The 24,117-nt window shown below is 42.2% G+C and overlaps 1 protein-coding gene and 1 pseudogene across 1 annotated transcript in view; both read left to right on the top strand.

Moving 5' to 3' along the window:
• Nucleotides 1-23,125, top strand: part of LOC146856187 (coagulation factor XI-like) — a 70,673-nt gene extending 47,548 nt beyond the window's left edge. The window contains exons 6-11 of the mRNA XM_085654239.1: nucleotides 1,517-1,626; nucleotides 5,944-6,112; nucleotides 8,473-8,576; nucleotides 12,658-12,817; nucleotides 19,095-19,207; nucleotides 22,938-23,125. Coding sequence (XP_085510365.1) covers nucleotides 1,517-1,626; nucleotides 5,944-6,112; nucleotides 8,473-8,576; nucleotides 12,658-12,817; nucleotides 19,095-19,191 — 640 coding nt within the window. The 3' untranslated portion in view covers nucleotides 19,192-19,207; nucleotides 22,938-23,125. The remainder of the gene's footprint in view (nucleotides 1-1,516; nucleotides 1,627-5,943; nucleotides 6,113-8,472; nucleotides 8,577-12,657; nucleotides 12,818-19,094; nucleotides 19,208-22,937) is intronic.
• Nucleotides 6,817-7,654, top strand: LOC146856188 (large ribosomal subunit protein eL19 pseudogene; annotated as a pseudogene).
• Nucleotides 23,126-24,117: the final 992 nt, after the last annotated feature.

Here is a 24,117-nt window from a genome sequence, read left to right as displayed (position 1 = left end):
GTCATGTTTACCATGAAGTACCTTGTAGAACGAACTCTAAATTAGGCCCTTAATCAACAAAGATATATAATCAATTGGTCATGAGAATTTAATAATCTTATAGATGAAGGCTATTTCATGAAGTTCTATTCCATCATAAACGTCTTGTATAGTAAAATATGAGCCAGAAAAACAAAGATGGGATTAAAACATGGAATTATGCTTAACCATCATTATATAATACATAATTTTAGATATGACGGAGCGTATGCTAAAGGGCTGCTGCATATTCAAGTCATACTCTTAGATGAACTTCCAGTCACTTAGTGTGAACTAACTCTTAATCTATGATGGGAAATCTTTACATTTATTGAATCATAATAAATGTATGTACAGACTTTTTTGTGTATTAGGCGGAAATCACATTTTGGCTCATGTACATAGATCAATGGGAAGCCTTCATCAGGATAGAAGGTAGAGGACGGGTATTTATAATTTGTTCTCTTATTATTACAAGTTGAGACAAAAGATATAAAAGCGTATGACAATGGGCACACATTCGTGGTAGAATTCAAATCAAATGATCCCTGTTGAAAGCATCCCTGAGCAAAATCAACATCTAATTTGTGCAGTAATGACTGGTCATAAGGAGTCTTGTGCAGTTAGTTTGTTTGGAAACAAACTACACAAGTCTACCGCCAAATTTATCTGAGCTAAAAATCAAGCTTGGGAAATTTGTAAATGTTTGCGTTGTGCAATGTTGTGAAATGTTCTATATGGGGGACTGGATTGATTAGAAAATATCTCCCCATGTGACATTTTTTTGCTCACACCATTGTCCTGACATTCTTTCGTCTTCTTCCATTGGGTTATGTCCTCATTTGAAAATGTCATGCATGTAACCAGCCATATGAAATTTTACTCCATTTGTGTGATTTCCACAAAATGTAGCAGATTTTATTAAGTTGTGTGATTTTGCACACACCCGACCCTAAATCGCATAAGCAGTGGATTTTGTTTGAGTCTTTTCTAAAGATGTTCTAAATCAGAATTTCAAAGCCAAGGCAGTTGCCCATGGTAATGCCACCTACTCCAGAATCCTAGCACTCCTCTATGCCCATGGGAGCTGTTTCTCTGGTGAGGAAGGGCCCTTAGCGATCAACACTGCTACTCTGATACCTTTTCTGTGTCCCCCCCCTCCCCCCCTCTGTAGGAGTTTCAGTTGCAAAAGGATGAAGACCGGGCATGGATTGAATGGCTGCGGGGGAGGCTTGGGTAATTGAGCTTAGCAAAGATAGCTTTACCTGGGGAAAACTCATTTGTTTTTATTAAAGTGAGAGCAGTGTTTCATGCTTACGATATGCACTGCAGTATAGTACAGCCCACTAAGGACACATAATTAATTAAAACACACTGTGGTATCATCAAGGCTGTGTATTTAGAGAGTTCTGGGATCACCATTTTGTATGTTTATGTAAAAGCTCTGATATCAATAAAGCAGTAACTTTAATGAGGATTCTTTGCCTTTCAATTCCAGTAAGTTGTGCTTCCAGAAATTCTCTACAAATCTGCCATCTCCACCAGTCATTAATATCCTTGGCAATGTTGTGTCTGGGTTCAGCCCAAGGGACTGCGATGACAGCACTTGTAAGTATTGGACAATAGTCGGGTTACTTCTGTGAAATGAGTGTTTAGAAATCAATGCAAGAAATATTCCTGGGTTAGCCAATGTGATGTTTATGGTCACACAGTACTTCATGGTATGAATTGAATTTCTTTTCCTCATCCTCTGCCACATCATGTTTGAAGCGACGACATACACTAAACAGTAAATTCAGACATTTAAAGCTCTATCTGATTTCCCATCTCCTCCTAATGACAAATCAGTCCTCTCTTGATGGCTCCATTGCATGCCTCCCCAACCCCACAGTCACAAGACACAACTCAAAACGTTCTTCTCTTTTCGGACCAGACGGTCCCCAATCAAGCCTTGTGCTCTTGTGTTCTGGCCAACAGATCCCAAAGACCCCCTGCCTGCACATGCACAATGTTGACTCCATCTCCAGCAAAAGGGTCATTAAACGTTGAAAGCAATGCGTAATGCCACTGCCAGGCCCACTTGGAAGTGAGGCGAGCACTGGCCATGGATGCAGTTCCATTTATGGCCATCCTACTTGACCCCCTAGTCGCACAACCACAGCAATTGTGCCTCATTTCATGTGCACACAAACACTCTTCTTCAATCACTTCATTGCCCTCACTTTGGAACCCACTTCCATACTATTTTCCAGCCTCTCTGGTTCCTTGCTGTAATATCTACCTCTTGAGCACTAGCCATGGAAGCACCCAGAAGGACACAGTGGAGGTCTCGGAGTACAGGACAACAGGGTGTGGTGACCATAGAAGAAAAGAGTTGTTTCTTTGGCGGCTGCTGGCAGAAACAAGAGTGTAGAGATGTCTACATTGCCTATGTCATAGCCCTGTTAGTTACATATCGAATGGAAGTGAGGGAATGTTCTGTCAGGAACAGTTAGAAGAGAGCTATTGATGTGGAAGAAGCTGCTCTCTGCTGGGATGCTGTTTAATGAACAAAACTACAAGAAAACTACAAAGAAACCTTTCAGAATACGAACTGATCATAAACCATTTTTGTATATTTTCAAAGGTGGAAGGGGATTGGAGGGAGCATAACTCCAAGAATCTCTAGATGGTTACTATCTGTCATGGAATTCAATTATGAGGTTGAATACGTTAAGGAAAAGAAAAATGTGATTGCCGATTATTTATCAAGGATGCCTCTGGATGTACAGTGTAATGAAGTTTGTGGTGATATAAATGGTGACATTGGTGGCAACACAGGAGTCATTGCTTTGTCGTCTGAGGAATGGAGCAAGGCCATGGAAAGTGATTCTGTATTGAAGAAGGTGGAATCCAAAATCGTTGAAGGCTGGAATTTTAATGATAACAAAGATTTGGAACTAGTGGAATTCTTTAAGGTCAGGGAAGAATTGAGTCGAAGCAATGGAAATATTATGAGGAGATGGCAAATTGTACCTCCTAGAGGTGTAAGGAAACATATTCTTGAGATAATTCATGAGGGTCACCCAGGCCAGGGAATGTCAAAGCGAAGACTTGGAGAATCATTCTGGTGGCCTGGAGTTGATAGTGAAGTTGAGGCTTTGGTGAAAGACTGTCAATTGTGCTTGAACAGTGATAAGTCCAAAGTTGTGCGTCAGCCTCCTTTGGAATGCATGAAATTTCCATCAAGACCGTGGGAAAAATGATCTATGGATTTTATTGGACCAGTTAATAAGTTAGGAATGAGAGACAGGTTTATTCTTGTCTTAGTTGATTACCATTCTAAGTGGTTTGTGATAGAAACCATGGGAGAAATCAATGCTAATGTTATAAGGTTTCTTGAAAAAACTTTTCTTGAGGAAGGAATACCAGCTAGTATAATGACTGACAATGGAGTACAGTTTGTTTCAAGGGAGATGGTGGATTATCTCAAACAAATGGGTATCACTCATGAGAAAGTAGCTCTTTTTAGATCTCGGGCTAATGGTCTGGTGGAAAGAGTTAATCGAGTTATAATGGAAAAAATACAGCTGTCTCTTGGGAAAGGATTGTCTTGGAGACAAGAGTTAAGGAAAATGATGTGGATGAATAGAATTACTCCTCATTCCAGTACTGGTATAGCGTCTTTTGTGTCTCTTAAAGGAAGAGAATAAGGAAAAAAAGAGTGTCCTGTTTGGTTGTGAAAGAAAGTAAAGATATGGCTTGATTGTGAACAAATGTTAAGAAAAGTTGAAGGTCAGGAAAATATGAAGAGTGTGTACAATTCCAGACAAGGAGTAAAACAAGTGTTTATTCAAGTGGGAAATTGGGTTGTAGTACGGAAAAATGAATGGGTTCTTAAGGGTGAAAGCAAATACATAGGAACTTTCCAAGTTAAAAATGTAAAATCCAATTTTGTAATTTTGGAAGATGATACAATTTGGAGTTTAGGAAATATTTGTAAAGTGTCTAGACCATAGAATATTACTGAGAAAATTGATCTGTAGAATATTGGATATTATTTCTTAATGTGTACCTATTATATTCTTCTTGAACAAATTAGTCATTAGTTCTTTTTGTTATTTCTTGCTTTATTACTGTTGTATTTTTACATATGTTTGTTGTATTGTATAGAAGGGAGATATGTAGAGATGTCCACATTGCCTATGTCATAGCCCTGTTACTTAGTTCCTTATAGAATGGAAGTGAGGGAATGTTCTGTCAGGAACAGTTAGAAGAGAGCTATTGATGTGGAAGAAGCTGCTCTCTGCTGGGATGCTGCTTAATGAATAAAACTACAAGAAAACTACAAAGAAGCCTGTGAAGGCTCTTCTTTTCAAAGAGGTTGAGGGAGGAGGATGGATGGCCAGTTGGCTGGGTTTTAAGGTTTGTCTGAGAAGGACAAATAGTGACCAAAAAGCAGCTACAGTGAGGCAGATGGAAAGAGTACTGCAAGGAATAAGGTACGTGTATGTACTGTGGGTATCGTGGAACACACATGATTTGCGCCTGTAGGAGTAGGCCACCTACTGATAGATGGGTGGTGGACAAAAACTCAAATAGGATGACCTGGATGAGATGTGTCTTGGCTTGGAGGCATCCCCCGTAGGAGATTTAAGAATTACATTAATGACTTCAAACATAGACTAATAGTACCATAGTCATTCATCTACCTGGTTTCTCTGCTTTCAACCACCACTTGCTTTTTAAACACTTCTTCCTCTGTCTGCCCCCACTGTCTTACCCCCTGTATCTACCAGTACTGTTTCTACTTCTGCCTAACCCGCTGACCCTTTCCAAAACTCCTTTGTTTCTGTGCCTGCTTTCAGTCTTTGTTTGCCCTCAGTTGTGTTGTTGACCCAAAGTCTTTTCCTCTGCTTGCTCTCACATTATCGCTTCTCTCTCTACAGCTCTCATTGTCTCTGCCATCACTCCGTTCCTCTGCTTGCTATCACTAATCATGCTGATTTGATCTCCTGATCTTCCTCTGTCATCTCCATCATGACGTGCACTGTTTGCCCTCTTGTCTACATCCTATGCCACCATCAGCAGTCTCATGCCTGCCTCTGCTGCGCTTCTTGCCTTCTTCTGCCTTCATTCATATATCCTTCCCTCGTGTCTTTCTGTGCCTGCCCTCACCGCTCCTCACAGCTTCAGTCATATCTCCCTCTGCCTATGGTCATGTTTCCTCTGCCATAGTTGTGCTTTCCTCTGTCTACTCTCGTTTCATGCCACTTTCTCTGTCTTCTCTCATGTCACGTTCCACCTCCCCACATGTCGCTTTACCAGCCCTCTCGTCTCAATCTACCTTCCCTCCTGTCAGCCTCTGCTAGCTTTCGTGTCTACTTGCCTTAAGTCACCTGATACTCAGGTGGAGACGGACCATGTAGTAGATGTTCTTTGGTTTATTTATAAAACGTCCAAAAACTGCTAAATAACCCCACTTTAGATAGGCCACAACTCACAAATCTTACTACCACCCTGCCAATTCACCTCCTGTTTCAGTTCAATAAGACTGCAAAACTAATCAAAAATCTGTTTTAAATTAATTTTACTTAGTGGGAATGGATGTTCATCTCACGGCTTTAGTTGGTTTGTATAGTCTCAAAGTATATCGAGATTTTAGTTTAGACATTTTTGGGGGGCTGGCTGCAGCATGGGCAGATCTGTTTCTGATTGTGGTTTCCTGCCTCCTCAACCAGCGCTCACTGGAGTCAGTCAAGGGTCATTTTCATTGTGTCCAAGCCTCACACTACAGGTGTGTGGGGTAAGGGCATGCTATCCACTGCCAACAAATTGTCACTTACAGAAGCAGCAGAGTGGAAGGTTGACAGTTTTATATTTGTGAAATGGAAGGTAGTATTTGATTAAAATGAATTCTTCTCTTCTCCTTCTCTCCCTACTCAGGTGATTCCGCATGTCCTGAAAATCTCATTCCCAATGTTGATTTTCCTGGCAACGACATTGACCAGGTTCTGGCTCCTGATGCAGAGTCCTGCCAGCTCATCTGCAGCAACCATCCTCGCTGCCAGTACTTCTCATTTCTCACAGAGGACTGGACTACTGACAACCGAAGGTAAAACATGATCTGTCTATATATAATATACAGTGGTGATCACCACTATGTAGTAATGCTATTTAACTTTTGACCTTGTGGATAGATTTGGATGAAACCTGCCAATCTACTAACCATGTAAGCTGTTTCAGCACGGCACGTTTCTAAGAGTTTCATCCTTCATTACCCCTGTGCATTATTCATGCTCATCTTTTAATAGTAATGGTGATCCGGTCCCTTAGAAACCAATTATTTTGAGATTCAACTGTGCTTGATGTTTTCCCCCTTCTTATTCCTGGGATATTTTTTGGGTGACAGAAAATGTCTCAAAGCAATCTAAATGCAAAAGTCTGTTACTCTTTTAAGAACATGTTATAATTTGGTCATATTCAAACAAAACTCCTCTCTGAAGTCCAGGCTGAAATACAAAATCGAAAGCAGACCTGGAAAATATGTTCAAACAAAGCCTGCTCTTTCCTCCCCATTACCACCCTCTTTTAATCTATGCTTTCTTTTTCTTGCTGTGTCTGCTTCATTCCACCTCAGGGAGCTGGAGAAAGTCACACAAGTGCATGCAATGGCCGTAGCCTTCAAAAGCTGGCCTCCAAAGCCTCCAGCTCCCAGTGGGATGCTCAGTGGGATACATGGTCGATCTGGCTGTCTGGAATCCATGCTGAGCTCTGTTGCAAGAAGCAAAAGCTACAGCTATAAATAGACTCCATAGACTTGCATGTAGGTTTCTTTACACGTTCGCCAGATATACAAGGCACTTTCACAGACACACCACCAGGAACATAGATGCTACCTCAGCCAATTCTCAATTTCCTTTCTTCGGCCGGGCTGCTGCCATGAGTATTCTTCAACTTCCGAAGAAGCTTGCCTCCAGCATCTTGCACTGTGGCAAGAAAGTATGGCTGGGTCATAATGAAACAAATAAGATTGTCAATGCAATCTAACCAGCAAATCAGAAAGCTGGTGAAATATGGTCGGATTATCCACAAGCCTGGACTTGTTCACTCCTGTGCTCGCTGCAGAAGGAACATGCTTGTTCTCAGAAAGAGAAGTCACATGGGCATTTGTAAGAGAGAGTACTGCCAATGTACGTATGCCAGAAGAAGCTCTCATGGATGAGGAGAGTAAGAATCCTGTGCTGTCTTCCCTGAAGATACCGTGAGTCCCAGAAGATTGACCGACACATGTACCACAGTGTTTATCTGAAAGTCAAGGGTAATGTGTTAAACAATTGCATCTAATGTAGCACATTCACAAACTGAAGGCAGACAAAGCCCGCATGCAGCTCCTGTCTCACTAGGCTGAAGTTAGCAGGTCGAACACTAAGGCTCGCAAGAGATGCAAAGAGCGCCTGCAAGCAGAGAAGGAAGAGATCATAAGGACACTGTCAGAGGAGGGAGAGACCAAAAAGTAGTCAGTCCTTCCAGTGTGTAAATAGTGAGCGTCTATCGGTGCCAAAAAACATCCAAAACTAATGATTCTCAACTTTCGCCAATAGAACTCCTCCCAGTAGAACAATCTGTTATCACACCCAGCCTTACATGACTCTCAGACGCCCTGCATGAACTTATAGAAACACTGATGCTATACAAGACAAAATACCACTCACTTTGCAGTTGCATTGTTGAAGCATCAACTTCAGATATGCATTAACAAACTTTATTGTTAAAATTCTTATTTCTCTTCATTCCTGCCTGCAGCTTTGAACTGCCCATATAGACCATGTTCATAATGGGTTTGAAGGCAAGCCTTTTTAGTGTCTAATATTTGCTTGTGCACTATCCATGGGCTTGCAGTCCATTCTGGGTCTTCTATGGGGCATAAAGCATGGGCCATAAATAGCATGTTAAAAACATGATTATTTCAGACAACCACAGAAGTACAGGCACATAGGAGCTACTTTTGTGTCCTCGGTCACTGAAATCTGTCCAAGAGGAGCAAAGGAAGACGTTGGCCCACGGGACAGACTCTGTTAGGTCCCCAGACTCCAAAAGGTGCTGAAAGCCAGACCTCTCAAACTCTGCCTCCCTGAAAGGTGATAGAGAAGCTGGGATTGGAGACAGAAACCTGAGAAAAGAGGAAGCAAGAGGAGAATCTAGTCAGAGCAGTCACAATTTAATGTAGGAGTGGAGTGGACGTTTTATACTCCATAACATCCCGGGGAGGCTTTGACAAAGTCCACTTCCCTTTTTAAATGCTCTGCTGGTTCTTCTCTGGGTTGTCTACATTCATCAAAGGAGCAGCAACTGGGTCTTTTCAGATGGCTCAGTTGGTTAAACTGTGAACAAACGCACATTATGCCTGTAGCCCATGATGGGGCAGATTTCAATATTTAATTTCTGATTGGTTGTTAATCTGTTTTTCATTAGGTTCTTTTGCTTTCTGAAGAGCTCTCCCACGATGCAGCCACAATTCATTCAGTTAAACAACGTCATTTCAGGCTTCTCGCTAAGAAGCTTTGGGATTAATAGAAGTAAGTTAAATATATTCTCCTTCATGGCTTATGTTTAGGGTGGATTCTAAAACCGGCTTCACATTTGGGGTGTCTGTAAGTGCCATGGGTTTGAAACATCAAATTGTATGGCAAGACAATCTGCCAGGTTCATTTATGATAAATCCTGGTTTCTCAGTGCAATGTTTATTTGTCTGCAGATGTACCTCAAGGGTAGTACTATAAATCAGGAGCTACGGTTTTAGGAGAACCGTTTTGAGAAAAATATGGTCATTATGTGCCGTGTTGATGATCTGCCATTCTTTCTTTCACCACTTTTGTGTATTTCTGACTATGAATTTTAGTTGAGGCCATGCATTGCATGGTTTGATGTACATGGATTCATGCTAACTTTTGAATGTCTTGAATCCATGACTCTCAAATGGATCCACCTCGTTTATGTATTGCCAAATAAAGGATAAAAATATTGTGACCTGGTATCCTAAAAAAACACCTGACAAAACCGTAACCGTTTTGATCCTTTGTTTGATACATAACGGTGTCTTTAGGCCTGATTCACAATGGTAAACCTACACTTTTGTGTAAGTTTACGATTATTTGCTGTGAAAAAGGGATTTATGGGTAGTATCTAACAGTGCAGAGTCTCCGCACATAAATAGATAGGTCGTTTAATGTGAAGAGACTCCGCACTTGTAGAGCTACTTCTCGTAAATCCCTTTGTGAATAGCAAACAATCGTAAACTTACACAAAAGTGAAAGTTTACCTTCATAAATTAGGCCATCAATTTCTGGTTACAATTATACCCTCCGGAATCCCAAAATTAATGGTAGCTTAAGGAACCTAAAGAGCAGTGGCGGCTGCTACTTAACGGCGGGGGGAGGAGCTGAGTTTGGGCGGGGGGAGTTTATATATATATATATATATATATATGTTTTTTTTTTTTAAATCTCTTACCTGCTGCCGCCTCTTCGGCCCTTCAGTCGACTGCAGGAGCAGGAAGCACACATGCTCCCAGGCTCCCCTAGCTAATCACATGCTGTGTTACAGCAGCATTGTGATTGGTCTGAGCGCTGTGGTTCGGCGCTCGGAGAGGGACTGGAAGCCTGTGCATGTTCTCCACCTGGCTGTACAATACAGCCTGGTGGAGAACATGCAAAGTGCGCATGTCTATTTGGCCGGCCCAAGACATCCAGTCAAACCTTCATGGGCACTTAGACTGCTCACCCCCCCCCCCCCCCTGCATTATAGTTTTATTTTTCCTTTTTGACCTGCTCATAGAGCAGTGGGTCGATGCCCTGTCACTTTAGCAGAGAGCTGCTGCTGAGAGGCATTTGGTGAAAATCGTCTGCAAGCGAATTTTACTGAAAAAGTGAAACACTAATGATCACCCATAGAAGGGACCTTTTGCTCTCAGTTCCCGAGACCAAAAAGCCAAATTGGATCCTTTGCAGAGGCTATAGATTCTGTCTTCCTAAATTAATAGAGAACACAAATTAGTTTCAAACTTCCAGACAATAGTGTTGACTAGTTTTATAGTTGGCTTCAAAAATGTCTAGTTTTGGAACTTTGGCAAAACATTTCTTTGTTTCATTAATCATTCAGACTGTAATTTAGCTAGGAGTAGTATGCAAGATCATGCCTCTGTAAATATGATGAACACATTTGATTGCACAGAGTAGAATAGTATGCCTAAAACATTGAACATGGTATTGTCAAAATTGTGTATTGCTCACCTTAAACATACATATGACTAACGTGCACATTTCACCTCCCTCTCGAAAAAAGAAAAGCACACGCATCAATTTTACAATTGATTGCGAGGATGGCAACCTACCTAGTAGAAAAATTGAGCCAGTAGGAACCTGAAGGGAGTAGAGTAAGAGCAAAATTGGTCAGGTGTGAAATTGGAAGGAAATGGAGGTAAATAGCAAAGGTAGTCAATTGTGTGACCTATCCAGTAGATCTAACCCTCTTCCTGCCTGATACTAATACTGGGCTTTCAGCAATGAACACCAAGTGGATATTTATACTTTACTCATGAGGTGTGTACCAAAAATATGGTAATGCCAATGGTTTACCCTGATAATTTGTAAGACTAAGAAGAAAACGTACAATTGTCACTTTGAAATTAAGATAATTCTTTGGGGTCATGGCCTACTGTGTTTCTGGAGCTGCAGACAATTGTTTTGTTGATGAAATGGATACCTCCACTTCCATCCTCACTCCGGGGGAGGTGAATACATTTAGTATAGGTTAATATATTATGTTTTTGCTCGGATAGAAGGAGTAATTAGAGGGTTTTTCTTTACAATTGCATAGGTACCAAACATAACATATCTACCTCTTCTCTGGTAGGAATTACAGCTTATTAAATGTAATTAGGAATCGCCAGTATTATCCTATAGGAGTGGGTAGGTCTCCCAGTAGTGTGAAATTAATTTTAGGTGTTTTTTACTACCAGGACATGTAAAATGTAAAAATACATGTCCAAACTTTTAATTACATAACACCATGCTGTATGAACTACCTAGGCCCTACCTTCTGTGTGGCACATCATAAAAGGGGACTTTAAGTCTTGGCAATGAGGTTTAAATGCCAAGTCGACATGGGAATGTGACACTGCATTCAGGCTGCAATGACAGGTCTGGAAGATGTATTAAGGTGCTAATTAAGTGGGTGGCACAGTAAGTGCTGCAGGCCCACTTGTGCATTTAATTTACAGGCCCTGGGTATATCGTAATCCACGCTACAAGGGATTTATAAGTAAATTAAATATGCCAATTTGGTACATGCCAATCAAACCATGTTTAGGGGGAAGTGAGCTTAAGCATTGGCTTGAAGTGGCAAAGTGCACAGCCCGAAGGCCAACAATGCAAAAATTGAAGGTTGATAGTCAAAACGTTTGCAAGTGACCCTGCTGAGGGGGCCTGATCCATCAGTGCCCTTTCATAATCCATGGTGTCAGCAAATGTATATGAATTTGGGAAAATGCACAATTTGATTCTTTTCTTCCCCCCCCCAACATTTTCTGGGGGGGGGAGTAACCATCCTCCCCCCCCCCCAGTTCTCCTAGAAGAGATCTGGCCCTCTTGCATGTTTCATGCAACAATTTAGTTCCAGTATTGTACTACGCCATACCACCTTCAACGATCAGCACACTAATATAGGTGTATCTAAAATAGATATTTGTGTTGGGTTATATTAATCTTTCCATTATTTTTTAACTTCCGCTATGCCAATTATTGTCAACTCATCCTGCTCAAGGTCAAGTGACTTCACATCCTTGGTAGATTTAGGGTCAAAGGTCATAGGAGATTGCTTTGATGTTGTATTTATGTCAAAGATGTATGATGTAATTTACGCTACCCCTGCAATTTTAGTGAATTGGCATCCATAAGCAGTAGGTTTGGACCATCATTTATTATAATAGTGTGCTTGAGTTTAGAGCTCTAGCAGCCCACTATCGCCCTGAGGCCTGTGACCTCACTGGAAGTCCACCGCTGAAGGAGTTTCACTTGGTCCTGCTTGCAGAGCCATAGTTGGAAGGACTGCTGGACCACAGAGGCAAACCATCACAACCCACAAGGTTGAGACCCAGTAGCCCATTCTTGCCCCATGGCCCATGAACACGGTCTGACAGTTGCACTTCTAGAACATGTCTCTAATAGCAAACGTATGTACAGGTTGCCTTCTTCATGCCAGGTGTTCAATACAAATTTCTAATTTTGTGGAAACTTAAATGATGAATAGAAAAACAAACATGTAACACTGTCTGTGCCATCAGGATCTGTAATTGGTAAAGCTGACCGGTAGATACTAATGTAGAAGAGACATTGATTTTTGCCTTTCTATTCAGAACCGAAATGTCCAGTGTTGAACCTTTCTTTAATGTATATGGACATTGGTACAATTCACTGCTCTTGTAAACGGTCCCACAAGCATCACCGCGGATAACCGAGGGGTCCTCTCAATTCAGTTTGTCAAGGAACCTTAGTAGAGGAGCTAACAGCAGAGTAAACAAGAATCCATCAGACTCCATTTGTATGCTTCTCCAGGATTGTAAGTGTGTGGTCCTTCCTTCAGCTGTCACTTTTCTTGCAGGATGCAGTGACCACACTTTTAAAGGATTGGACTTTCTAGGGAATGACCGTAGGGTGGTCAAGGCCGACTCAGACCAACAATGTCAACAGTTGTGCAATGAAGATCCTTTATGCCAGTTTTATACCTATGTGGATGGCGACTTCTCTAACATTGCCCAACGGTAAGTTTTCCTTCTTTAAGTCAAGTTTGAATAAATGTCTTATCACACTTGTATGTAACAACATGAACTAGAATGAAATGATACAAATGAATATTTTTATTGCTTCTTGAGATGAGCATCAAGGAGCTCTAGGTGACTAATGTTTTTTTTATTTTTTATTCCAATGTATTGGTACTCCAATTATCAGCGTTAGATGGCTTTTGATTCATTGTGCTATTGGTAGTGTTTCAAATAGTGCTCAGATCGCCAGTTAGCTGGTTCTGTGCACTTACAAACAGTAATGTGTTATAGGGACCAGGAGATGTGTACTTGTGGTGGGTCAGATACTTATGAGCTACTGTGACAGGAAGGTTTGGCTGCACTTCAAAGGCCTCGTGCCATTCAGAAGTCTGGGGAGTTCGCCAGGAAGTTGTTGGCAGGTACAAAGGTTCTGTTTACCACTGTAGCCTCAGTTTGTATAACATAATGATATTGCTTGACCATAGATTCCTCAATGATATTCATGGCAGCCAATGGCTTAATTAGTTTATTTACAAGTGAGTGGGCCTACCTGATTAAACCCTGGGGAGATATTGAACATCCCGGTGCACTGGGGGCAAAGTGCAGGAAACTGAACACCACTTCCTCCATTAGCCCTCAGGAAAGAAAGTGCTTGGGTTAGAAATCTGTTCCCGCTATTGAGAAAATGATGTTCCATCCACCTTAAAATGATGTCATGTTAAGTGTCTGTTTTATCAATTGGAGTCTGACTACAGCATTTTTTCTCTTTGGAGAAGATGGTATCCCACTGGTCGATCTTGCTCTGTTCGGCTGCCACGCTCCCAGAGGAGTTGGAGGAGCACCTATTCATGGAATATCTCACTGCTGAGCACCTGTGCATGGGTGGTCTGTCACTGCTGAGCACCTGTGCTATGGTGGTCTCTGTCACTGCTGAGCACCTGTGCTCTGGTGGTCTCTGTCACTGCTGAGCACCTGTGCTCTGGTGGTCTCTGTCACTGCTGAGCACCTGTGCTCTGGTGGTCTCTGTCACTGCTGAGCACCTGTGCTGTGGTGGTCTGTCACTGCTGAGCACCAGTGGTCTGTCACTGCTGAGCACCTGTGCTCGGGTGGTCTGTCACTGCTGAGCACCTGTGCATGGGTGGTCTGTCCCTGCTGAGCACCTGTGCACGGGTGGTCTCTGTCTCTGCTGAGCACCTGTGCACGGGTGGTCTCTGTCACTGCCGAGCACCTGTGCACGGGTGGTCTCTGTCCCTGCTGAGCACCTGTGCATGGGTGGTCTCTGTCCCTGCTGAGCACCTGTGCACGGGTGGTCTCTGTCACTGCCAAGCACCTGTGCACGGGTGGTCTCTGTCCCTGCTGAGCACCTGTGCACGGGTGGTCTCTGTCCCTGCTGAGCACCTGTGCACGGGTGGTCTCCGTCACTGCTGAGCTCCTTTGCATGGGTAGTCTGTCACTCCTGTGCACGGGTGGTCTGTCACTGCTGGAACTTGTCTATGCTGAACCTCTGCCACTGTTGCGCTTCTGCCCAAAGCGGATCTATGTGCCCGTCTCCAGTGTGCCTTGCTTACTGTTGTGCCCCAGTCTACAATGTATTTCTATCACTTCATCTGTATAAAATGCATAGCTGTCTGTGCTGGGGCAGACGTGTCTACAGAATCTGTCACCGCTACGATCCTCCCTACAGTGCCGGTCACCACTGAGGTCCTGTCTACAATGTAGCGCGGTCACTGCACAGGAGTACAATGCATGTCTGTCACCATCGACCTCCTGTCTACAGTTTCATTGTCACTGCACATGGATTCAATGTATCTGTTTTGCCACTGAGCCCCGGTCTGCAGTGCACCTCTTCCACTGCTGGGACTAATGCGCCTACAGTGTCTGTCACTGCTGAGCTCCAGTCTACGAGGCATCGCTGCTGTTGCACCCACTTACAATGTATCTCTTAGCACGGAGCTCCTCTCTACTGTGCATCTCTGCCACTGCACCTGTGTGCAGTGTATCTGCCTCTGCTGAGCTCCTCCAGCAGTGCATTTCAGTCACTGCCCCACACGTGTCTACAGTGAACCTGTTATGTCTGCGCTACTGACTACACCCAATCTGTCACTGCTGAGGTTACAGTCCGCAGAGTATCTGTTTCTACTCACATTTGCCTACAGTGAATCACTGGCACTGCTGAGCTCCTGTCTACAGTGCACCTGTCAGTGTATCTCGGTCACTGCACCTGTTTCCAATGTACGTCACTTTCGAGCTTCATTTCGCAGTGCACTTGCGTCGCTGCTGATGCACCGGTGTACAGTGCATCACTTTCAGCGCTCCAGCATTCAGGGGATCTGTCACTGGTGCAGCCAGCCCACGGCGTATGTCTGTTAGTGCACCTGTGTACAGTGTAGATCTGTCACTGCGGAAGGACCTGTCTACAATAGATTCTGTCACTGGTACACCTACCTAGAGTGAATCACTTTCACTGTTTCTATTCTGTCGTTTCATACCCTGCACCGTGTTCAAGCAGCGCAGCACGTTGTCAATCAGTGAAATGAGTGCTGTGTAATACGAGTATAAATGAGTTGCCAGTGTGAAGTATCACAGTAGTAAAGTGACATTTCCTTCTGGGAATAGTTCTCAAAGCTAAGTTTGCTGCAAGCTTCTCTTTCAACCTGTACAATGCACTGAGGATGATAAGAGTGAGAGGAGGAAAGCTGGGTGCTGTGTGTGCATGAGCACACACAGCACCCAGCCCCGCCTTCGCCCAACCAGGTTAGTCTGACGTTTCTAGAGTGTTCTATAGCTAAGGGGTCATTTACTGCTGGTGGGAAAGCAAGAAACACCCCTCCCCAGAAAACCAGAGCCAAAACTCAATAAAAAAACGTGAGCAAATGGAATTTGAACCATCTTTTTATGACCAGTTAAATCGTGTAATAAGGAAGTAGATCATAAAACATTACAAAAAAAATCCCCTTATGTATTTATATTAAAAATAGAATGCTGGATATCAAGTACATAAATAAACCATCTGGAAAAATACAAAATAAACAAATTCAGAAAAAATAAATCACGTAAACAAATAATAATTTTAAAAAAAGCATAATTGGTTGATTGCACCTGATTTATTGTGTGTGTGAGATAGATATATTGGGTTGACATCTCCAGAAATATTTATTTATATTGAATTGTTCTCATATAATAGCTGTTTGTCATGTTTATTTTTTGTTTCATAAAAGAACGAAGTTGCATCTAGTAAATATCCACATGAACTTGACAGATAAAAGAATGTTCACAAGTTGTGTAGGGTATTAATGTTATGTACAACAACAAAAATACACTCCCCTGAAAATATGAGAACTGAAGTAATTGCACATGCGCACAGCTAACTGAATTTCTTTTGGAAGCCATATGTTTTGTTAAACATATGCGCTGTGCATGCACACAGCAAACTGGGAGGTTCCTGGTCACCCTTTTCAGAAGTGTGTGGTTAGTGCGATGTTGGATGTAGAGTGTGGGAGATGTTGGTTACGTTGCGGCGCATATGCGTGAAATGTTGGGAGAATGTTGGAGTCGTCACAGCTGGGCATAATTATTAGTTTGAATTCATCATAGTTAATAACTTGTGTCTATATTGATGGGAGATGCCAGGTTTTTATTGCTTCTGGAATTGGAGGTGGCCTTCCCCTCATGACGGAGAGACTCACAGGAAGATAAAATATTTTTCTGGTTTTAGTTGCATGTAAAAACCAGAAACGGCAGATAAGTGGACTCCCGACATATGAGAGTGGACAATATTGTGTATTGCCACCTACAGAGCTGGGAAAAATAGTGCTTCCACTAAACTATAAAAAAGCGATTAGTATTTACTTCAGATGAATGACCATTGTCTAACATTGGTAAAACCAATAGGCCAGACTTTGGCCGCCAGCCTTCTGGCAATTCTTGTTTTGTTATGGTTTTTGCAAAACTTTGTTTTGGAATATGCCTAGCTCTTGTCAATGTTTATAATAATTTGCGACTGGCACAAATTTTTGGGTCTCAAACACAAATTATCATAGTACTATCTGGCACTGAAGGGAACTACTTATGTTAATTAGTCTGGTATTGGCTGAAGGAAGACATCAAGAAAGAACCAGGTCAAGAAAGAGGAAAGAAAGCAAGAGGGAGAGAAAGAGGGCAAGACGGCAAGAGAATGAGGGCAATTGGTTAAAAGAGGATAAGATGGCAGGAAAGGAAGAAAGGAAGAAGGCAAGAGGGAAAGGGGGTGAGAGGGGAAAAGGGACTAAGAAGAAATTATGATGGCTAAAAAGAAAGAAGCAAGATGGCAAGAAAGAGTTGGGGAAGGAAGGCAACTAATGTGCAAGAAGGAAGGCAAGAAATAATGGAAAAAACAAGGAAATATGGAATGATAGAGGAAAGGAAAGAAATGGAAGGTATGAGCAGGAAAGAATAGAAACAAGATGGAAAGACGGAAAGAGGAGAGTAAGCAAGTAAGAGGGCAAGTAAGAGAAGGCAAGAGAAGGAAAACAGAAAAGAGGGCAAGAAAAGTTAAGCAGGAAAGAAAGGAGGAAACAGAGGGGAGTAAAGGTATAGAGAGAAAGCAGAAGGAAAGAGTGTTTAGGAAAGTAAAAGAAGGAAAGGGCAAGAAAGAAGGCAAAAAAGAATAGGAAAGAAGGAAGACAAGAGGGAAAGAGGAGGAATGGAAGAGAAGGAAAAAGGGGAAGGGGAACAAAGAGGGAAGTTAAGAGTGGAGGAAAGACTGCAAAGTGGGAAAAGAAGCGAAAGAAGTTGAGAAAAAGGCAAAAATGAAAGGCAAAACCAGGGAAGAGGGGAAGAGCAAAGGAAAGAGGAGAGAAGGAAATAAAGACAGAATGAAAGGCCTGAAAGAAGGCAAGAATGAGAAGGAAAGAAAGCAGTAAAGAAAGAAGGCAAGAGTGAAATGGCTAGAGCGGGAAAGGAAAGAAGGAAATAAGAGAAGAAAGAAAAAGAAGGAAGGGAAGGAAATAAATAAAAGAGGTTCCAATATACAAAAACTACTGAACAGTTTCAAATGAGCATAATCTGGTATGCTGTGAAACAGTAGCAGTCAAATACAAACCACTCCCAAAGGAATTTACAACCGCATTGGCAGGAGATGGGATCTGATCAAACTGGAAAGGTCACCAGAAGCATCCTGCTATCACATCAAGTTCTAAATACAAAGGCAGCACTAAAATTATAAGGTAAAAACAAAAGCACTGGCCCTGAAGGGGACTAGCTTGTGTGCGGATGTGCTACTTGGAAGGGCAAAATGCAGTCACTCCAAGTTAAGTGAACCTGTGGTTTAAGTAGGCTGACCCGCTGCCGCATGCTAAATATAGTGGGAAGAAGCAAAAATGTAAATGACATGACCGACCAATGGATGAAGATTGGTGACTAAAAGCACCAACATGTATGTATTGTATACATATTTAAAAACAATCAAAAGGTCTTGGCTAACGCCAGACCTAAAAATAGGATCAAGCATAAATCAGCTCCTGTCATGAAACAAAGCATGCAAATTGAACCCAAGCAGCCTTTCAAAGGGAAAATACCACATAATTATCCCCTTTCAAAAGATTGTCACCTTAAATTTGTCAGTGTCTAATTGTCTTCTCCTTGTGATTCATGATGCCAGCAACACATTAAACTTCTAAATAAGGAAATCTCAGCTCCTGCTGGATGAGAAACCAAGCTTCACTGAGAAAAATCTGATCGAAGTAGCAATAGTCAATTGCCTTTTCTCTTTAAAATAATTTACTTGAGGTCTGATTAAAAATTTGAGAATTATGCTTATTTTCTTCCAGTTCGCAAAAAGATGGTTTGCAACATTACATTTTTCAATATCAGTTTATCAACATTTATATTTGGGCATTTGTGCGTTTTGCATATTAGTTGTGTCTTTTATGACCAAGTGGAAGCTCAAACGTCAGTAAGTCCTAAATCAGTGCAAGTCCTAAAATGAACGCAAATACTCTGCGCCTGTTCCAACCAAAACACCAGTAAATAACCCCACCAAGGCCTCATTTCACCCAATGAATTGAGTACGAATGTTTGCTCCTGTTTTAGCTGTTGTAATTATTTTGCGTTGTGTGCAAATACAGCAACCTCGTTGTCAAATAATGAAGTTCTACATTTGCAAATATGGCAAATTTTCTGCTAAAACCTGATGACAATCCAGTGTAAAACAATTTTAGAGCCCGTTTTAGCCCCTGCTCCAAAATGCACATTATTAAGTTTTAAATCTAATAAACGTGTTGTTTTTTTCCCACCGCAGGAGGGACTGTTACATGAAGAGCGTGATTGCGCTCCCGAAGCTTTCTCAGATAAATGACCAAGTAGGCTTAGTGTCTGGATTTCCGAGAACACCATAGGAGGATTCCATCACAGGTAAACCAGAAATGACATGGTATGACATGACAAGCTTTGGCCATATGGATATTAACTCACTTTCTATGGTTCTGGCCTAAAGGGCCAAGGCCACTTTCAGGTAGCCTGGGTTATCTGTCATGAGATTTATTTTATTTCTTTAATTTGTTATTGTTAATAATGCCGTTCTACCTGTAAATTGGCTAGTAGAGGGCTCCGACCAATTTACAAATATCCCACAAGTTAACACATTGTAGGGAAGAAAGAGAATTAAATAGTTGACAGAACAAATGTCAGTAGATCATGTGCAATTAAGTTCAAGTACAGTAGGAAAGACCAGACCACAGATTAAGAAAAGCAACAGGTGGCAGTGAGGGGCAGGAGGAAATATTAATTAATGAGGGAATGGAGACAGGGTAGACAACCGGTGAGGTCAGTGGGAGCAAAACAGTTCCACAATTGGGCAACGGGTGATCAGGTGGGTTTTCAGTTTTTTCCTGAAATGAAGATCTAAATGAAATGTGCGGAGACCCGAGGCACAGCTGGATGAAGGGGTCTCTTTCCCTGAAAGCAGACCTGGGCCCCAAAAGCCAGGCAACCATATGGCTGTGGACAAATAAAACCTGGTTTAAATGAGACGAAGGAAAAAACTGAACATCAAAACAGGGCATTGCAGAGGGGGGAATGGAGGTCTAGAGATTATTTTGTAATCAAATTAAGATAAGTGCATATAAACTAAATTTCAGTCAACAGTTCAAGAGCAATACTTTTAATTTAGGCTACTAATGAAAGAATCATTAAAACACTTTATAGACGGACCATAGTAGCAATGGAGGCAGAATTCAATTTATGTAACATTTGAATGACCTCTCACTCTGCAGAAGACAGATGTATTTTACGTATTTGAAAACACTTTGGACCAAAAAGGATATGACATGGTTCATTAGGGGTCATCCACGTGCTCTTGCAGACCTCTTCTCTTGGAGGCCTAGTGCTTCTCTTTAAATAAACTTCTAGGCACACACCCAAAAGCACCAAGAGATGGGCCAGGAACCTACATTAATCAGTAAGACACCACATTACTGAATTCTCTCAGGCTGACTTGATACTACAAAGTTTTCACTTTCATGTGAGTCAAATCATTTGCAGCGAAGGTCCTTCCAACAACCTCTCCTCCTGGGGAATAACTGGCACCTTAGGAGCTGCTATTGCACGTTTTACCAAAGACCTTTCCACTTCTGGGTAAGTTAAAATAAAAAATAAAAAATACTAACTCGAGAATGAACTGCATCTCCCTTCTCAGTTACTTTAACATAAAGTAGTCATTGGATGTGACCAGAACATGAAACACTGGCTAAAATGAAAAAAAGGTTTCAAAAGACAATGAGAAGAAAAAATAAAAACATCACTATGGGAAGCTGCAGGCTGAAGAATGGAGATCTCGAGGCCCCCATATAAGCCCCTACCCTATAGGTAGACCAACTAGGAGCTGAGTAATACAAGAGCGCGAGGAGAAGAGAAATATGGCTCCAGAGAATATTCGTCACAAATGTTTTCTGGTGTAGTTGTGTAGGATAGTGGGCATCAGATATCAAGCCTTATACTTGCTAGTGAGTGCAAAATCTGAGCAATCTGCCAGCCATGGAAGCCCATCAGTGAGTCACTTGTCTCCTCCCCAAGTCACCACAACTCAACGCTCAAAGTGAGACTGCACAAGACTAAAGATTCAGCCTGTGCCAACAGGCCCTCGAGGAGGCCTAGCAGACTTCTAGCATATATACCATCCATAGCAGTCCAACGAGCCATTCCGCCACATTTGAAAAAGCAGATTGTGATGGGAAAAGGTCAACCTTGAGTGACCAGATAAGAGCCCGTTGCTGGGTGTTTTGCATAGATGGATGCAAGCTCAGAACAGATGACTTGGGGTTGCATGCATGGAACAGATGACCGCATGCATGGACTGACAACAAACACTTCTGCAAGCCGCTTGTCCCTTTCCTCAAGGCCCCAGAGCAGTCCAAGTGAGACTTCTGGAGGCTAAAGAGCAAGTGTATGAAGACAGGAGTCGGAGGAGGCCTGGCACACTTGCAGCAGGAGGACAAGCCTTAGGGGCCCAAAGATCCATGCCTCAAAATGTGGGAGAGTGGGTTGAACAGGGAACAGGTCACCACTGAGTGACAGGAGATTACCTATACCAGGATGTGTATCTGTTTCTAGGTAAGGATGGGAGTTCAGAACAGTTTGGCCACAGATTAGCACAATACGACCTAGAAGGAGTTCTAGGGTCGTGGGAATAGACCTTATTAATGTCATTGCAGAGAGCTTTACCCCAATTTTAGTGTCAGTTTTGAAAATCACTGTTGATTCCACTGCCCAGTTTTGAAGCAGAGATCTGCTTCAACCTGGCCTTTACCTTCTCTGATGTTTTTCTTCTACAATGAAATGTGAAAACTGATAGTACTTAACAATATTATAATAAGAAATAAGGAGCCCAGCGTTTTGAACCAGGATTGTGAAATCAATCACTTTAAAATTCAACACATTTCTCAGTGTTTGCCTCTGCGGCACATGGTGAGGGGAATGAGTGACACCACTTCCACCCCCCCTCTCTTGTCCTCTGTCTTGCCCACTCATCACCCACACCCCTGTTTGTCAGGTATGTCCAGTGACCCTTGTTTAGGCATCATCGACACCACCACAAAGGTCTTTATTTTCACTTAACACTTTAAATTATTTCTCTTATGATTTATGGCTGTAGCTTCTGGTTTGAAAATTTAGTTTTTATATACAATGTGAGCTATAATTTCTCTTTATGAATGAAAAGTGGGAAAGTGTTTTTTGAACAAATGTCGAATTGTTTACACATGTGAACAGTCTTTCTTTTCTATACTGCCACATGCATGCAATTTAAATTAATAATAAAGGTCTTTTGATTGATTGAATATAATTTTAAAAGATATTTTCTTAAAGCATTGTTGAAGGCAACGCCCCTGTCAATCTAAATTGTTTTCATGCGAACTTTTATCTGAGACCAGATAGTTACTTTGGAGTGCATAGAGCCTTAAATCAAAATTAATAGTCTCCTTCAATTTGAAACTTTACAATTATAACATTTAAAATAAAAAATGTAACCACAGACCTCCCCGCACGACTTCTTCAATGATCTAGATTTCCAAGAGGGTCCTGCATACTGAGTATAATTCATTTCCCTATTTAAAGTAAAAGGCCAGTGCAAACTTCCCCCTTTATCTGCCCCCATTCATCGCTAAGCAGCCAATCAGTGCCAATTGGTAAATAATGGTGGCCAATTGTCCAGTGTGATTTTCGCTCAAAGCCAGTATTGAGTTGGTTGGACCAGCAGCCCAACACTAGTCTAGTAGTTGTCTGCATCAGCCTGGTCAGTGCTTTCCACCAGAGTCCTGCATGATACTAGCTGCCATAGACCTAACTAGTGCCAGGTTTTCAGAGTTACCACTGGTTGTGAATCTTAACTCAGTTAATATTTTGTATATGTAGATGCATGTTATGCAGATCTTCTGAGAACTGGGCTTGGATCTGGCCTTCGTTAGGCATCTGTGGTTTACGACGTTGTGCATATTTGGCGGGCACAGCTTTCAAATCCACATTCCTCGGTGAATAACCCATTTTATCTGGCTTACTTAAATGGTGACCAGGTTTCTGAGCTGACGTTCTTTTGAGAATTACAGATGTCTTCAACACACAAAGCTGACTTGTTATCTTCATTTGACAGCTTGATGAACCCATCCCTGAGAGCTCCTGCTGGGGTCAAGAGAAAAGGCTGCTGATTGGTCCAGCCAATAACGAGATAACACTCCACATCTGATATTCTGAGGTCTACTGGGTGCCGATTGGTGAATCCTTTTTCTGTAGAAATCAATACTTTTTACATTAAAAAAAATAAACCCAGTAAAATGCAAATCTTTGAATTGGCTGGTCTGTATTTTTTTTTTTATTATTTGATTCTTGTATATGTTTAGTTTGTCTGTAAAGCATGAGTTGCAGAACCGGATTACTTCTAGGTACTATTGGATTAGTAGAGTGCACTGGTTAAAATTGTTTTACTCCATAGACATCTTTTGGATTCACATACTGTGCATATTCCGCCATCTAGTGGTTGGAGTCGGAAAGTGCTTTACTTTTTTTTTCCCCTCTTGGATGGTTGCCTGGTTCCCACGGTCAGGCTACAACCCCCACCTCCCCCCTGTGTGTGTAAGCTCTCATATTTTTAGGTCTCGCCTGAGCCAGCGCTTTAGCGCTACTCTCGTGAGAGCTTTTGGAAACAGGGGGATTTGGAAGTGCAAACTAGTGCTTGCAGGCCTCCAAATACAGTGCATGTGCGCCGGGCGCGCGGCCGCGCGCACCATTTGGCAGCCTGCGTGATCATTTTGCGGCCGCTTTGATGTTCTCAGTGAGCCGCGCAGCCACTGAGAACATCAAAGCGGCCGCGAAGTGCTCACCATTTGCCAGCCTGAATGTCTCCACCTCCCCCCCCCTCACCTCCCTCTGTCTCTTCACGAGCTGGAAAGGTCGGGCTTAAAGACTGCCATGTCCATGGCTGACATGGAGGAGCATTAAAAGGCCGGCCAGAAGACAACCTTCAGAGGTCACACCGCTCGGAAGATTATCTCGCTACTTTAAAGCCTCTGGCTGATGAAGCAGGAGACAAGTTAATCTCCAGTTTACAGGCCATTACAAAAACCGGACACTAGAACAATTCCATTCCTGGCTGCCGGGTTTTTATGGCGATTGCAGGTTTCAGTTCAATGATCAGAACACGGAGGAGAGTCTACGTAATCAGATTTTTAAAACATCACTGCCCAACAGTTTCTAGAACAGACTGGTAACTACGAGTCTGATGTACATCCCTAGACTTCCGTCGTTTCTGACGAACTGTAGGTATTTTAAACTTT

This window comes from Triturus cristatus, chromosome 4_1 (genome assembly GCF_964204655.1).
Source record: "Triturus cristatus chromosome 4_1, aTriCri1.1, whole genome shotgun sequence".
Lineage (NCBI taxonomy): Eukaryota > Metazoa > Chordata > Amphibia > Caudata > Salamandridae > Triturus > Triturus cristatus.
Note: the sequence above shows the minus strand (reverse complement) of the source record. Positions and strands in the feature narration are given on the sequence as shown.